General features: G+C 41.8%; 1 protein-coding gene across 1 annotated transcript in view; it reads left to right on the plus strand.

The window, feature by feature from the left end:
• LOC143293044 (chitinase-3-like protein 1) overlaps window positions 1–15,000 on the plus strand; it is a 37,770-nt gene that overhangs the window by 15,797 nt on the left and 6,973 nt on the right. The window contains exons 7-8 of the mRNA XM_076603878.1: window positions 1–54; window positions 13,843–13,998. The exon at window positions 1–54 is cut by the window's left edge and continues 168 nt beyond it. Coding sequence (XP_076459993.1) covers window positions 1–54; window positions 13,843–13,998 — 210 coding nt within the window. The remainder of the gene's footprint in view (window positions 55–13,842; window positions 13,999–15,000) is intronic.

Below are 15,000 nucleotides of genomic sequence, written 5' to 3' on the forward strand. Positions count from 1 at the left end.
ATCCCCAGCAACATCACCGGCAACAACGACGGCGGGTTGTTGACTTACCAAGAGGTGGGTACAAGGGGAAATTTTAGGTACAGGTGAATGACAGCTGATCTTAGTCATGTACGTCGTTGTTTTAACTAAAGAAGGATATTTTCATCTGTTCTCTTACCGCACTTATCGCACTGGTTTGATTTTGTGATTATTGTATGAGATTAATTAGCATTATCATTGCCAGCAACAGCTTAGTTGAGGTTTTAGGTGGACACGCATGAAGTGGTGTGGTTGTCAGTATAGTGGCCTTGCCACAAAGAAGAAAGTAGAGGAAGGGCATTAACATATATCCAGGAATGAACGGGGCTCAGAGAATACTTTATTCGGTCTATCTACATTTTCTGTGATTATTGTTTGAAGAATATATCCTTACTATCTTGGCAGCCCTTAAATTGAATTAACAGTTAACCTTATATGCCCAGTAGAAAAGTGAAGAGTTAAATAGCGAGACCGAACCCAAAGAGGGTATCTGGATTTTCCTCCTTCTATCCATGTTTCCTTCCTCCAGGAGCATGGTGGCAGAATGGTTAAGACGATCATTTGCCAATACAGACAGAGTCCGTGAGAGTCTGGGTTCCAATCCCGCTTTCGCCCTTTCTCCCAGGTTTGGCTGGAAAATCAAACTGTGCGTCTGATCACTCGGATGGGACGAGAATCGAGGTCCCGCATGCAGCACGCACTTGGGGCACTGAAAAAAAGAACGAATCCATGGCAAGAAAAGTGTTGTCCTCTGGTAAATTTCTGTAGAATAAATCCACTCTGATAGGTAAACAAATATAGGTGCAAACACTTACCCCCGTAAACGGAGTATGGCTACCTACATGGCGGGGGTAAAAACGGTCATACACTTAAAAGCCCTCCCGTGTACATACGAGTGAACGTGGGAGTTGCAGCCCACGAACGAAGAAGAAGAAGATATCAAAAGCACTTAAGGCCTGACAAAGCGCGTTGGGTTTTATGCTGCTGGTCAAACATCTACTTAGCAGATGTGGCGCAGCGCATATGTTTTGGTCCGGACGCAATGGTGACTCCTTGAGAAACTGAAACTGAAACCTTCTTCGAGCTACCCTTGTCTTTATTTTAGATACGATTTTCTGTTGCTCCCCATTCCTCGTAGAAACGAAGGTGGTGTGTTGTCCCTGCTGTTGCTGCTGCTGCTGCTGTTGCTGCTGCTGCTGCTGATGATGATGATGCAAGGAAGCCAGTGGTGTGGGTGCTTTCTCAGGCAAAGTGTTGATCTATTTCTCCCCGTTGGTAGAGTCCTTGATGTCTGGGAGAAAGCTCTCCTGCTGAGTCCACATGAACTGTGTGTATTCGAGGGATGGTAGGGCTGGGATGTGTATGTAGTGAGGGGGAGGGGTAAGGCGGAATGATGTTTGGTGCTGGTAGGGTGTCAGATAGGTGCTCGGTAGTGTGTGTGTGTGTGTGTGTGTGTGTGTGTGTTGTGAAAATGTGCAGGCTGGTGGTCTTTGTTCAGGGGGTTGTGGTGGTGCGGGGAAAGGGGCAATCGTTGCTGTTGTCAGTCTGTGCTTTTCTTCTTCTTTCTCTCCTCTATTGTTCACAATGTACAAGTTTGTGGCTGTTGTCTTTTGTCAGTTATTGGTCTTTGATGACGGTGCTTGGAGTCTTGGTAATAGTATTTGTAACTGCTGATAGCTCTGTTTAATTACGTGGATTTGTGTTGTTGTTTTTTTGTTGTTGTTTTTTTTTGTTGTTTTTTTTTACTTATTCATTCTTCTTCATTAATTTGCGTATTTTACTGTTATGGCTGTCCCATTTTTTTTAGCAGTTGCTTTTACTTGTCGCCGTTGATGTTAGTGGTATCTGATACGCCTTTGTAGTTTTATTTTATAATTCTTTTTCGTGTTCTTCTTGTTCTTGTTCTTCTTGATCTTGTTGTTGTTGTTCTTCTTCTTCTTTTGTTTTCGAGTTTTGTTACTATTGAAGAAGGCAGCCTTAATAACGTCACGATATAAACTATTCTCTCAGCCCAGATATAGGTGGGCTGTAAGCAGTGGGCCCGATGAGGATGATAAGAATAGCCATTGTACTATGATGTTGTTTCCGGATAAAAAGGATGTTTAAAGTCGCACAACAACGTACATAGTCCTTAATGCTGAAGTGGTTACCGAGCACCACCACCCACCCCCCCTTTCCCGCCCCAGGAATGATGTAGACTAGTCTTAGATTGGTCTTCTGTGTCTGCCTAACTAATTTTTACATGTTCCCAAGAAAAAAAAATTGGGACGCACTCAAAATTACTGCCTTCGGCACAAGGGTACCCTCTCGCCCCTCGGTCAATGAAATGAAGACGAGCTCAATTTCAGACCCACATAAATCATACTTGTATAAAGAAAACCACCACACATTATATGTTTTCTAATTGAATAGATATCCAGAACTGAAATACCTTCATTCATTCTTTCACAATTATGACTTGTATCGGCCTACTATCAAATCTTCTTCTTTACATATGTCATGTTCCCCTGCTTCAGAATACAATAGATACTGATTTGAAGAATCTTCGTTCAAAATACGTTGTATATATTGTGCCAGTAAGCGATGTTAGTCAGGAAAATGAAGTTTACCCACCGAGCACCTACCACTTCCCCCGTAACACTCACTTGAATAAACCAGACTGGTTTCGAACGTAATTAGTGTGTTCTGTGTTGATTGCATAATTGTTTTCCACACGAAGCCACATGATTTAGCATCTTGAAGGTAATTGTGAGACCATCGTGGGGCCAACCTGATTTTTTATAAATGTGACAAGATTTTGTCCAACTCTCCTATCCTCAAACAGCATAGATTTCAAGAATGTGATTAAAAGGGGGCGATAATTGTGTAGTGTGCTCTTGATTGCTGTCGATGATTAACTAGTGGACGGTTTTTTGGTATCATGATTTCACAATTACGTTTGTTTTGTGTATCTGTTTATGTGAACCCGGTGATGGTGAAAGAAGACAGAAGAAATGGCGTCAAGAGAGAGCAAGCGTGAAACAATCTCCCATCAAAAGTAGACCAAGTCCTAGACCGCATTATAAATGTTGAAGAAACGATTGTATAGCCTTTTGTCTGTTTTGTCTAATTACCAATGGCTGCAGTTTCAGTTAGAGAAGCTTCAATCAAGACATAGTTAGTCGGAGACTGCTGGAACCTGCAGACTCCCTATATCACATGGACCTGTCTGCAATTTTTTTTAGGACCGAAGCCCAGAGCATGGGTATCACGGAGATCGCTATAAACTCTTCAGAATTTAGATTTTCAATTCTTGATATTTATTCAAAAAGGGGGGGGGGGGTGCACGGTAACCCCCTCGGACTTGCGGGCTAACAGGAAGAGGTCTAGACCCATGTATGGCAACAAAGTAAAAAACAAGAGGCGAGGTGTACGGCTACGATTCCTGCTGAGTTGAAAACTACAGGAAGGAAGCCGAGACCATGGGTGATCGTGGGCGGGGGAGGGAGTGAGGTTGGCGTGCCAATTAATCTATCTCTTTGCTATATTATATATTCCCCCTTTCGTAATGAGTAATCATGAACCCCCCCCACCCCCCACCCCCCACCCCACAACACACACACATCTATATGTATACTTCTGTAATCGTGCGCATTCGTATAGTGCCCTTTCTCTCTAAGACCTCACGGGGCTTTACATGAATGAAAAAGTTACGAATTGCATGGACCACTCATCACCTTCTCTCTCTCTCTCTCTCTCTCCCCTCTCCTTCCCCTCCCCCCGCACCTGGTAGCTGTTACGCGGTGGTGTTGTAAAGTGAACGAATGAGAGTACTTGCATACAGATTTTTAAGAAAAAGATGGAAATGATATTACAGTCCTCCTGATCCAGATCATAATTTCGCTCACCATCTGAATGAATCGAGTAGTAGTCGAACCGAAAGTAGTGTGCTGGAAACCGAACAGTTCCATCTGGCTAAAAGCAGCCCACGTCGATCGGTACTTCAAGGTTTTACGGTCATAACACAGATCCATCAAAGTTTTCAAACTTTTCAGGACTTCATCGCTTCTCCCCAGCTCCCATTAATTGTAATACATTCGATGAATTGTAATAATCATAATATAATGAATAATCATAACCACCAAACAGCTTTTAGGGTGCAATAGCATACACATAGTCACTCCGTGTGTAGGCCCCTACAGTTTTTTTTCCTCAAATACTGTGATCAGTGGATTGGACGCGTTCTCTCACATGATACAGATCACTGATAATAATGATGATAATAATAATACTAATATTAATAATAATGATAATGATAGATATCATTTGTATGGTGGAAACCTCCCATGTAATGGGCTGTAGGTGCCTCACATGAAACAATACATGTACAATAGTGCATGATATCATAAACCTGAACATGAAAAAAACCACCACCACACATGATATGTACAATTATATATACACCAAGACAGTACTGCAAAATGCGGCGCGCGCGCGCACACATACACACACACACACACACACACACACACACACACACACACACACAAACACACACACACACACACCAAGAAATAGTTTTGACGTCTCTCGGAGGATCTGAGCAAAAGCAAAGCTCTCGTATTACTTTTTTTTTTAATAATCTTTTCTCATTTCCCGTTGGGCATCTTTCTCATTTTCGCTTGTAATTGATTGCAACGGTCGAACCTGATCGTTCCTGTCCCATAGTCTGTCTCTTTCCGCTCTCTCTGTGAGAGCACAGTGTGTGTGTGTATGTGTGTGTTGCGTGCGTGTGTGTGAGTGTGTGTGTGTGTGTGTGCGTGTGAGTGTGTGTGTGTGGGGTGGGGGTGGGTGGGGGGGGAGTGAGTGAGTGAGTGTGTGTGTGTGTGTGTGTGTGTGTGTGTGTGTGTGTGTGTGTGTGCGTGTGAGTGTGTGTGTGGGGGGTGGGGGGGAGTGAGTGAGTGTGTGTGTGTGTGTGTGTGTGTGTGTGTGTGTGTGTGTGTGTGTGTGAATGCTCATGTACCAGTGTGTGTGTGTGTGTGTGTGTCTGTGTCTGTGTGTCTGTGTGTGTGTCCGTGTCTGTGTCTGTTTCTGTGTGTCTGTGTCTATGCCTGTGTGTCTTTTGTGTTTGTTTGTGTGTCTGTGTCTGTGTGCCTGTGTTTCTGTGTGCGCGTAGTCGAGTGCAAGCATGTGTATAGAGAGGGATAGTGTGTGTAGGCACGCGCCTGCTCTCGTTTACACGCGCGCGCGCACGTGTGTATGTGTTGTGTAAATTCAAATCTAATTTGTTTCTCCTCCGTCCTTGTGTGCATAATTACATGGAGGACGGTGATGGTGACAGGACTTTAAGGAAGTCCGATAATATTCCACTGTGTATGATCTTTGTTTTGGGAGACTGCTAACGTCAGTGAGTGCAGCTGGTAGGGTTTTTTTGTTGTTGTTGTTTTGTTTTATTGTTGTTGTTTACGTAAATGGTGGTGTAATGGTTGGTTCAATATGCGTGACGACATAATCTATCTGACTGTTGACGTTCAGTGATGACGTGGATGTCAGGTACTTCCTTCCTGTGGGCTGTATTTTGCGTGACCACTGCGTGCACATGTAAGCACTATAATACAATGCAATGTCTAAAACCACTCACTCAGTGCATGTACGTTCAACTGAATCACAACCGACTGAACATCAGACGTCAATAGCCTCACAACAGACCTGAAACATTTTGAAAAATCACACTTCTTTTAGGATCGGACAGGTTAGCCCTCTCTCCTCTTAATGCAGCTGCTCCATACATAAACAGGCAATTAGCTTCACGGACATTGTTCAAATACAGCCATCCCATACACTACCCAAAGCTTAGCTCCAACATACATAATTATGGTCAGAATACAGCAGTCCTATAGGTATACAGTACCCAACTGCAAGCTCCAACACAAGTTGTCACTTCACAGCAATCCTTACATATTAGAAGCCCTCAGCTCCTGAGGGGACGCTAACTGAGTCTGTGATTATTGTTGTCAGTGCGGATACTTCATCAATAAAAACAACAACAACAACAAAAACACAACAACAAAAACAACATTAATCTGTTTATCTCAAGGTTCAAATGAACAAAGACGACGACCACCACCACAATCCCAACGGCAATAATCACCAGAGTAGTGTTCAGACTTGTCAATACTCTAAGCCGTCTTCCTGGCATCGATTTGGTGTTTACACTTCATCCGCCAACCCGCCGTGCTGTCTGGCAGGCTGCCGGAGAAAGGCAGACAATAACACCCTGAACGGGGGACGGGGTTGAGGAAGTGTACAGGAGACGGGGTGTGCGTGGGGGGGAGGAGGGGGGATCCGGGGGAGAGGGGGGGATGGGGGAGGAGGGGGGGGGGGGCAAAGAGAGGAAACATGTTGCGTGTATTTGAGGGAGGGAGGGAGGCTAGCCGAGTTAGCGGTCAAACAGTTCTGAGTTCGATTCATAGACACCCAATATCAAAATAGGGCATTTTCGCTGCTCCATCTTGATTGGTTAATTGATTAACGCGGTGTCCGTTCGGATGGTGTCAGTGTCGTGTTAGACAGGTCCTCCCCCCACCCCCCACCCCCGACACTACAGAGAGAGAGAGAGAGAGAGAGAGAGAGAGAGAGAGAGAGAGACAGACAGACAGACAGACAGACAGACAGACAGAGGCACAGAGAGAGAGAGAGAGAGAGAGAGAGAGAGAAACTAGTAGTGACTCTTTTCTTCAACACACACACACACACACACACACGCACACACACAATACAGTTACGTTTTACCGATGGACGGAAGGTGTTATGCCGATAAGGTGACCGGGAATATGAATTGTAATAGCTTGATTTTTTTTTCTTCAAATATACAATTTCGAAAAGAAAACACAAAATTTGGTGGCCTACAATCGTTTACAGCATCAGCGCTCCATGTCATTTTATTTTCTATGTCACAAAATCCGTGCAACATCTTTCTATCTATCTATCTGTCTATCAGTCTATCTATCTGTCTATGTAATGATGACATGCTAATCCTCCTCATAGGCGCGAGAGCACGCGAGCTGAGCGCGAAACGCCCAAAGTACACATGTGCACACGTTATGAACTTCAGCGTGCATTGACACAAGCAAGAAGATGACGTTCACTTATTCCCATGGTACTGCTGTCTCTGCTGATCATGTTTGATGCACATCCAGTATCTAGGACTTAACAACAACAACAGCAACAACACCAACAACACCACCACCAACAACAACAATAATAACAAGAGAAGCAAGGCCTTCAAGACTCACTTGTGATACACTTTAAAAAAAAAATCTAATCGTTAAAATGTGTTCTTTATTTGTTATTATAAAGCTTCGGGTTAAAAGAAAAAGAAAAAAAAAGTCCTAACGGCAGATTCGAACCCCGCGTGTTCGGGTGAGAAGAAACTGTCTTACCCATTACACTAGGGGGGCTGCTTAGCCAACGTTAAAAAATATAACATTTAAACATGCTTTTTTAAAGGGCGATAAATCGATTGCGGTATTCGCAGTGAGAACGCTGTTTAAATCATATTATTCTGGTGTATCTTGGGCGTTCAAAAAATCTTTAAGGGCAATTAAAAATTCTTTTTAAGTCCGCGGTAAAGGAGACGTGGCTATCGCCGCAGTCACACTGCAAATTTAGGCGTTTTCTCTGGATCTAGATAGATGTACAAGTTTAGTTACACCCGGTTGACATGGTCGATTCAATTTCTCTTTTATGTTCATTCTAATTTTATAGTTTTAAAGTTGATATGAAAAATGAGTATTTTGTTAAACTAATAACATGTAGAGCCAAGTACAAGTACTTCTAAACCTCGTATGAAGTGAAAAGGACTTCATTTTGAGAAAAGTCGAGACTGGAAATTTTTACGTTTCATCAATTCAAGGGTATTAACTCTCATGGTTTATTATTTTTAACTGTGAATTCCGACTGATTCTGTGGATATTTTTATGGCAGTTTGGGGCATAATCCAGTAAGTGATGAGGCGTTCACAAATCTTTCTCTGAATAAATATTTAACGGTCTCCTTCTCCAACTTTCCATCACATGTTATCGTGTATTGTCAATTGAATTTTGGATTGAACGGGCAGGTCAACAACTTGAAACAAAATGGCGTCGTTCGCGTTCGGGAAGACTATGAGCACGCGCTTTGAATATGTATAAATATGTGTACACAATTGATTTTTGCCCATGACCTTCAGGGCTCAGCCAATAGATCTATAAAGTCCACTCGTCGTATTGATTTGAGTATTTTCCGAAAAAGACCACTTGGGGGAATGAACATAGTGAAAGCCCTGTACACACAGAGTAAAACACACAAGCTTTTTAAAAAAATATATTGAGTATAATTTCAAAATGTAATGTTTAAGATCAGAAGGATCAGTTAAAAGCAAATTAAGCCCCCTAGCATTAATTACAGATTAATTTCCATTTTTTACTATCTGCACCAAAGACATGCAAAATAAATATAACTTCTATGCGTAGCAAAAGAAGTTCCTGTTTGAACAAAGATGATAAAAAGGACTGCTCTTGTTGTTGTGTCAGAATATCAGATCAAAGTGCCAAGTTTAGAGAATTAAAAAAAAAAATAAAATAAAACAGTAAATTCAGTTTGCATATAATTTGGCTTCTTTTTAAATTTTTTTTTGGTGCCTATCCCAGAGGTGCAATATTGTTTTAAACAAGATGACTGGAAAGAACTGAATTTCTCCTATTTTTATGCCAAATTTGGTGTCAACTGACAAAGTATTTGCAGAGAAAATGGCAATGTTAAAGTTTACCACGGACACACACACACAGACACATACACACACAGACACACACACACACACAGACAACTGAACACCGGGCTAAAACATAGACTTACTTTATTTACACAAGTGAGTCAATAATTATACAACTACTACTACTATCAGCAGCAGCAGCAGTAGTAGTAGTAGTTGGAGGAGAAAGAGTAGTAGTAGTAGTAGTGGCAGTAGTAGTAGTAATGATAATAATAATAATAATTTATGAATCGCCTTTCTGTGCAAAATGTACTATGTTGCGCTGTACAATATAAAACCCGACGTTTAAAACATGCATTTAAACACTAGATTGAAACAAACTTAGCCTGCATGCCTGACTCAGCACAGACATCCATCCAAACACTCAAACATTTACTTATATTCACACATACACACAAAAAACATCACACACCGCATAACACTCATCACACACAGAGCACATCACAATTCCTAAATGACACACATGCAATAACAATGATACTAATAATGATAATAATGACATTTAGTATTTATATAGCGCTGAATCTTGTGCAGAGACAACCGAAAGCGCTTTCTCACCAGTCATTCGCACACATGCACAACTCTAAACTTGAGAATCTGAAGACAATGAAAAGACAGGGGAGGGAGGCTATCATGGAAAGAGGTGGGTTTTAAGGCCAGACCTGAATGAGCTGAGTGCGGAGACCTGACGAAGCGAAAAAGGAAGTCAATCCAAAAGCAAGTCCCAGAGACAGAGAAAGAACGGCGGCCGACAGAATGCTTAATGCTTAAATCCAATATCACAATACTTGAAACCATAATCACAACACAAACCACTCCCAAAATCGCTAAACTTAAAACAATTGCAATACTTATTTGAAACCACTCACTCCCAACTTTCACTGCCAAACTCGCATTTGTGCAGCAGCTAGGTAGAGGACCCATGTCACTGAAGGGTGACCAGATCATGGGTCTGTTATCCATGAACCTACTGCTCTTTATGTTCCGTGGTGGGATAGGCCATATTTTCTACACCTGGCAGGGGGAATACTTGGCTATTCTTAGACACCATATTTTCTGTGTTTATAGCACAGGGAAATTTTGCACTCTAAATTGACTGGCGGTGAAAGGGAAAATTTTAAAACTACTCATACTCTGCACAATACACTAAAAATGTACACATCAAAATATAACATATTGAAATCAGTAATAGCCACCCTTCCCTGTCACCATACACAGAAAACAGAAACAAGCACACAATCTTAAAGAGGTGAATTAGAAAAATGCGTGTCTTGAAATCTTTCTTAAAGGTTGAACAAACATGAGGGTATTTTTTTTCTGAGGGAGGGAAATCCAGGCATTTTTGCTAAAGACCTCAAGGGAGAATCGAGTAACTGTCAGCTGAGAGGTGTTTGAAGAGCGCAGCGTCCTAAAAGGATGGTGTTGAGGGAGAAGACAGAAGCAGAAGAAAGTAGTTTCAGTTTTTCAAGGAGGCGTCACTGCATTCGGACAAATCCATATACGCTACACCACATCTGCTAGGTAGATGCCTGGTAGCAGCATAACACTTGTCAGGCCTTGAGTGCATGCTTATATATCTGTGTACTTATCACAGTGGATTTCCTTTTACATAATTTGGCCAGAGGACAACACTCTCGTTGCCATGGGTTCTTTTTCAGTGCGCCAAGCGCGTGCTGCACACAGAACATCGGTTTATCGTTTCATCCAAAAGACAAGGCGCCCAGTTTGATATTCCGGTCAAACTTGGGAGAAAGGGCGAGAGCGGGATTCGAACCTTCACGGTCTGTATTGACAGCTGAGTGTCTAAACCATTATGTCACAGTCCTCCCTGAGAGAAGAAAGATGCTGGGGAGGTCGGTATATAATTGGACAGCAAGCGCCATCATAGCCGTAGCTAGGCTGTGTATTATTGATTGGCAGTGTTTCGACGTAGTGATGGCAGTACTGTGCTGCACAGTGTGACAGCTCGGCAAGCTTCTTTCAGATGCCGTAGGAAGGCAGTAATGCCTTTTGTGGTTGTCGCCTTATTGCTGCTGCTGCTGATAATGATGATGATGATGAGTACGTTTGTGCTTTGTAGCAAGGACTTTCCAGAGGTTGGGGATAAACGGCTCCCGGCATTTCCACGGGAAGGGGAAGAGAGGGAGTGTAGGGGTTAGCGTTGGCGGGTGGTTGTTGTCGTTGTTGTTGATTTGTATTTATATATTTGTATTTCTTTTTTTATCACAACGGAATTGTCTGTGTGAAATGTGGGCTGCTCTCCCCAGGGAGTGCGTGTCGCTACACTACAGCACCACCCATTTTTTGGTATTTTTTCCTGCGTGTAGTTTTATTTGTTTTTCCTATCGAAGTGAATTTTTCTACATAATTTTGCCAGGAACAACCCTTTTGTTGCCGCGGGTTCTTTTATGTGCGCTATGTGCATGCTGCACACGGGACCTCGGTTTATCGTTTCATCTTTTTTTTTTTTCTTTTTTAAATCAATTTGGTCAAGGTGGACACATTTTCATCATGTGTAACAGTGCAGTTTTATAACATATAATAGACATTATACCTAGCATCGGCATAGAGTTGTGGACACTTTGCTTAGCTAACGTAATGTGAAATGAACAGCAGTGATATGGCAATGTTATCACTGCTGATAACGTGGATGTCGTTTTGTGTCTGCCGACAAATGTACGGCGATAAAAATAAAAGATGATTGCTGAATCTGTTATTTAATATTGACGAATGGAAAAACAACAGCAACAACAGCAACAACAACAACACTTCCGGGTCGAGAAATAAGACTCACTTGTATAAGAAGATTTTAACCATAGGTCCTTCTTATTGGACTGTGATTAGTGGAAACGCATGGAGAAACCGAAAGAGCCATGACTATTATTCAGCAAAGAGAAAAAAAAGCAAAGATTGGTAGGGATGTGAGTACATAAAAAAACACAACTTTTTACCTATTCCAGCCCATGTAATACTCAAGACTTCTAACAGGCCTTGTTGTTGTTTATTCCTCCACTACCATTTCCACACCCGCAGTCTCTGAGGTCAGAAACGTCAGTCATTACTCTGATCAAAGTCAGCCATTACTTCTGATCAAAGTCAGCCATTACTTCTGATCAAAGTCAGTCCTTACTTCTGATCAAAGTCAGCCATTACTTCTGATCAAAGTCAGTCCTTACTTCTGATCAAAGTCAGCCATTACTTCTGATCAAAGTCAGCCATTACTTCTGATCAAAGTCAGCCATTACTTCTGATCAAAGTCAGCCATTACTTCTGATCAAAGTCAGTCCTTACTTCTGATCAAAGTCAGTCCTTACTTCTGATCAAAGTTAGCCATTACTTCTGATCAAAGTCAGTCCTTACTTCTGATCAAAGTCAGCCATTACTTCTGATCAAAGTCAGTCCTTACTTCTGATCAAAGTCAGCCATTACTTCTAATCAAAGTCAGTCCTTACTTCTGATCAAAGTCAGCCCTTACTTCTGATCAAAGTTAGCCATTACTTCTGATCAAAGTCAGCCATTACTTCTGATCAAAGTCAGTCCTTACTTCTGATCCAAGTCAGCCATTACTTCTGATCCAAGTCAGCCATTACTTCTGATCAATGTCAGCCATTACTTCTGATCAACGTCAGTCCTTACTTCTGATCAAAGTCAGTCTCATTTGACAAACCACCGTTTGTACAGACCTCTTCCACCCACCACGTAGATCTGTCAACTGATAGGCAGATGTTGCAGGCACTCCTTGTTGTTGCTGTTGTTGTTGTTGTTGCTGCTTGCTGTTGTTGTTGTTGCTGCTGCTGTTGTTGTTGTTGTGGTTGCTGTTGTTATCTTTGCCATTATTGTCACTGACGATGCCGAAGGTCTTTGTGTCCCCCCCCCCCTACCCCCTCGTCTCCCATACCATCCCCTTACCCATCAGGTGCTACATGGTGTTGGTGCCGTTACTGGTTTGTGTGTGTTGTGTGTGTGTGTGTGTGTGTGTGTGTGTGTGTGTGTGTGTGTGTGTGTGTGTGAGTCAGTGCGCGCGCGCGCGCCTGCGTGCGTGAGTGTGTGTGCGTGCGTGCGTGTTTGAATATGGTGAACAGAGATTTCCTATATAAAAATAAAAAAAAAAGATGAAAGAAAGAAGTAAGTCAAGTTATGGGAATATGGGTGGTGTAATGCAGCAGGGTCAGTATCTCCTTAGTTTTTGTTAGTTTATTTATTTATTCATTCATTTATTTTTAATTCCACCCTCCATCTACTCAGTTTCCCCCAACTCACTATTCATCCCCCCACCCCCCGACCTCGACTCCTCTCCTGAAACGATAGCATTCAAATGTAAAAAAAAAAAAAAAAATCGATACTCTTGATTATTAACAAAATGTCTACAATCACCAGTATGTCAGTGTGACAGGACCTCAATTAAACAAAATTCACCATCAACATGATTTATATATCTATTCAGTTTTGTTTTCGTTTGTTTGTCCCCCAGGGGACATTAAACAAAATTCATCATCAATATAATTTATCTATCTATTCTTTTTTTTTCTTTTTTTTGGGGTGGGGTGGGGGGGGGGGGGGTTGTTTATCCCCCAGGGGACACAATACAAAATTCATCATCAACATTATTCATTCGTCTATCTATTTTGTTTTTTCGTTTGCTGCGGTTTTGTTTTATTTTATTTTATCTTATTTCTTCTTATTTCATTTATTCAGTCATTTCCTCTTTTTTTTAATTTTTTTTTTTTATATAGAACTCGTTTACTTTTTATTTCATTAATTATTTATTCATTAATATTTTTTTTCTCTCAGTGCCTGACTAAGCGCGTTGGGTTACGCTGCTGGTCAGGCATCTACTTAGCAGATGTGGTGTAGCGTATATGGATTTGTTCCGAACGCAGTGACGCCTCCTTGAGCTACTGATACTGATACTGATACTGATACTGTCCTCCAGGAGACATTAAACACAATTCACCATCAACATGAATTTGTTTATTTATTTATCCATTGATCTATTATTGTTTGTTTTTTTCTTCCGTTTGTTTGTGTACCAGGTGTGTCAGCTGCTGGGAAGGAGGGGCGGGGCCGGGGCTTGGCGGAGGGAGTGGCTGCAAGAGCAGCAGGCACCCGTGGTGATGGGCACCCTGGGTGGGGCCACCGGGTGGTGGGGGTGGGCCGGCTATGACGACGTCGTGAGCGTCTCTGCAAAGGTGTGTGTTGTGATGTGTGTTGGGTTGTGTTGTTGAGTGTTGGTGTGTGGTGGTGTGTTTTGGTGCGTGGTGGTGTGTGGTAGTGTGTGATGGTGTGTGGTGGTGTGGTGGTATGGAGGTGTGGTGTGTGGTGGTGTGGTGTTGTGGTGTTGTGGTGTGGTGTGGTGGTGTGTGGTGTGGTGTGGTGTGTTGTGTTGTGTCGTGTGTGTTTGTGGTGTGTGTTGTGTTGTGTTGTGTTGTGGTGTGTGTGTATGTCTGTGTGTTTTGTGTGTGTGTGTGTGTGTGTGTGTGTGTGTGTGTGTGTGTGGTGTTGTTGTGATGTGTTGTGTGTGTACGCGTGTGTGTGCGTATGTGTGTATTGTGTATACGTGCGTGCGTGTGTGCATATGAGTGTACTTTCTATAATTGAGTCATATCGGACATATTACGTACGTATGAATATGTGTTAGCGTGGGTGAGTGTATGACAGATAGAAAGGGGAAGGAGAGAGAGAGAGAGAATGAACGAATTTTTTTTTATTGAGGGAAGTGGAATAAGCATACATGTGCTTTTTTTTTATCCAGCCCTCAGGGCGATTAGAAAATGAAAATGAATCAAAACATCCACAAAGTAACAAATAGGTGTAGAAGTAAGGACATGACATTCACATACACAATTAAGCATGCACATGAACATAATCCTGATACAAACATCGTATTATGAAAATGAAAAATACAAAAACTAAAATAACAACAACAACAACAACAAAAACCACCTTTCCCCTTAAAAAAACAAAACAAAAACAAACAAAACAAAACAAAAACAATAACAAAACAAACACACGAAGTATGTAGGACACTTATTGTTGTTGTATATCATTAAGTATTGCAACATTGGGTAGAAATACAACTAAACTATATGCGTATTCAATAAGATAAAATCAAGTCAAGTAGGATTGTTGACATATTTGTCCATAAGGTGTATATGGTAAGTTTAAAACAACAACAACAAACAACAACTTGA

This window comes from Babylonia areolata, chromosome 1 (genome assembly GCF_041734735.1).
Source record: "Babylonia areolata isolate BAREFJ2019XMU chromosome 1, ASM4173473v1, whole genome shotgun sequence".
Lineage (NCBI taxonomy): Eukaryota > Metazoa > Mollusca > Gastropoda > Neogastropoda > Buccinidae > Babylonia > Babylonia areolata.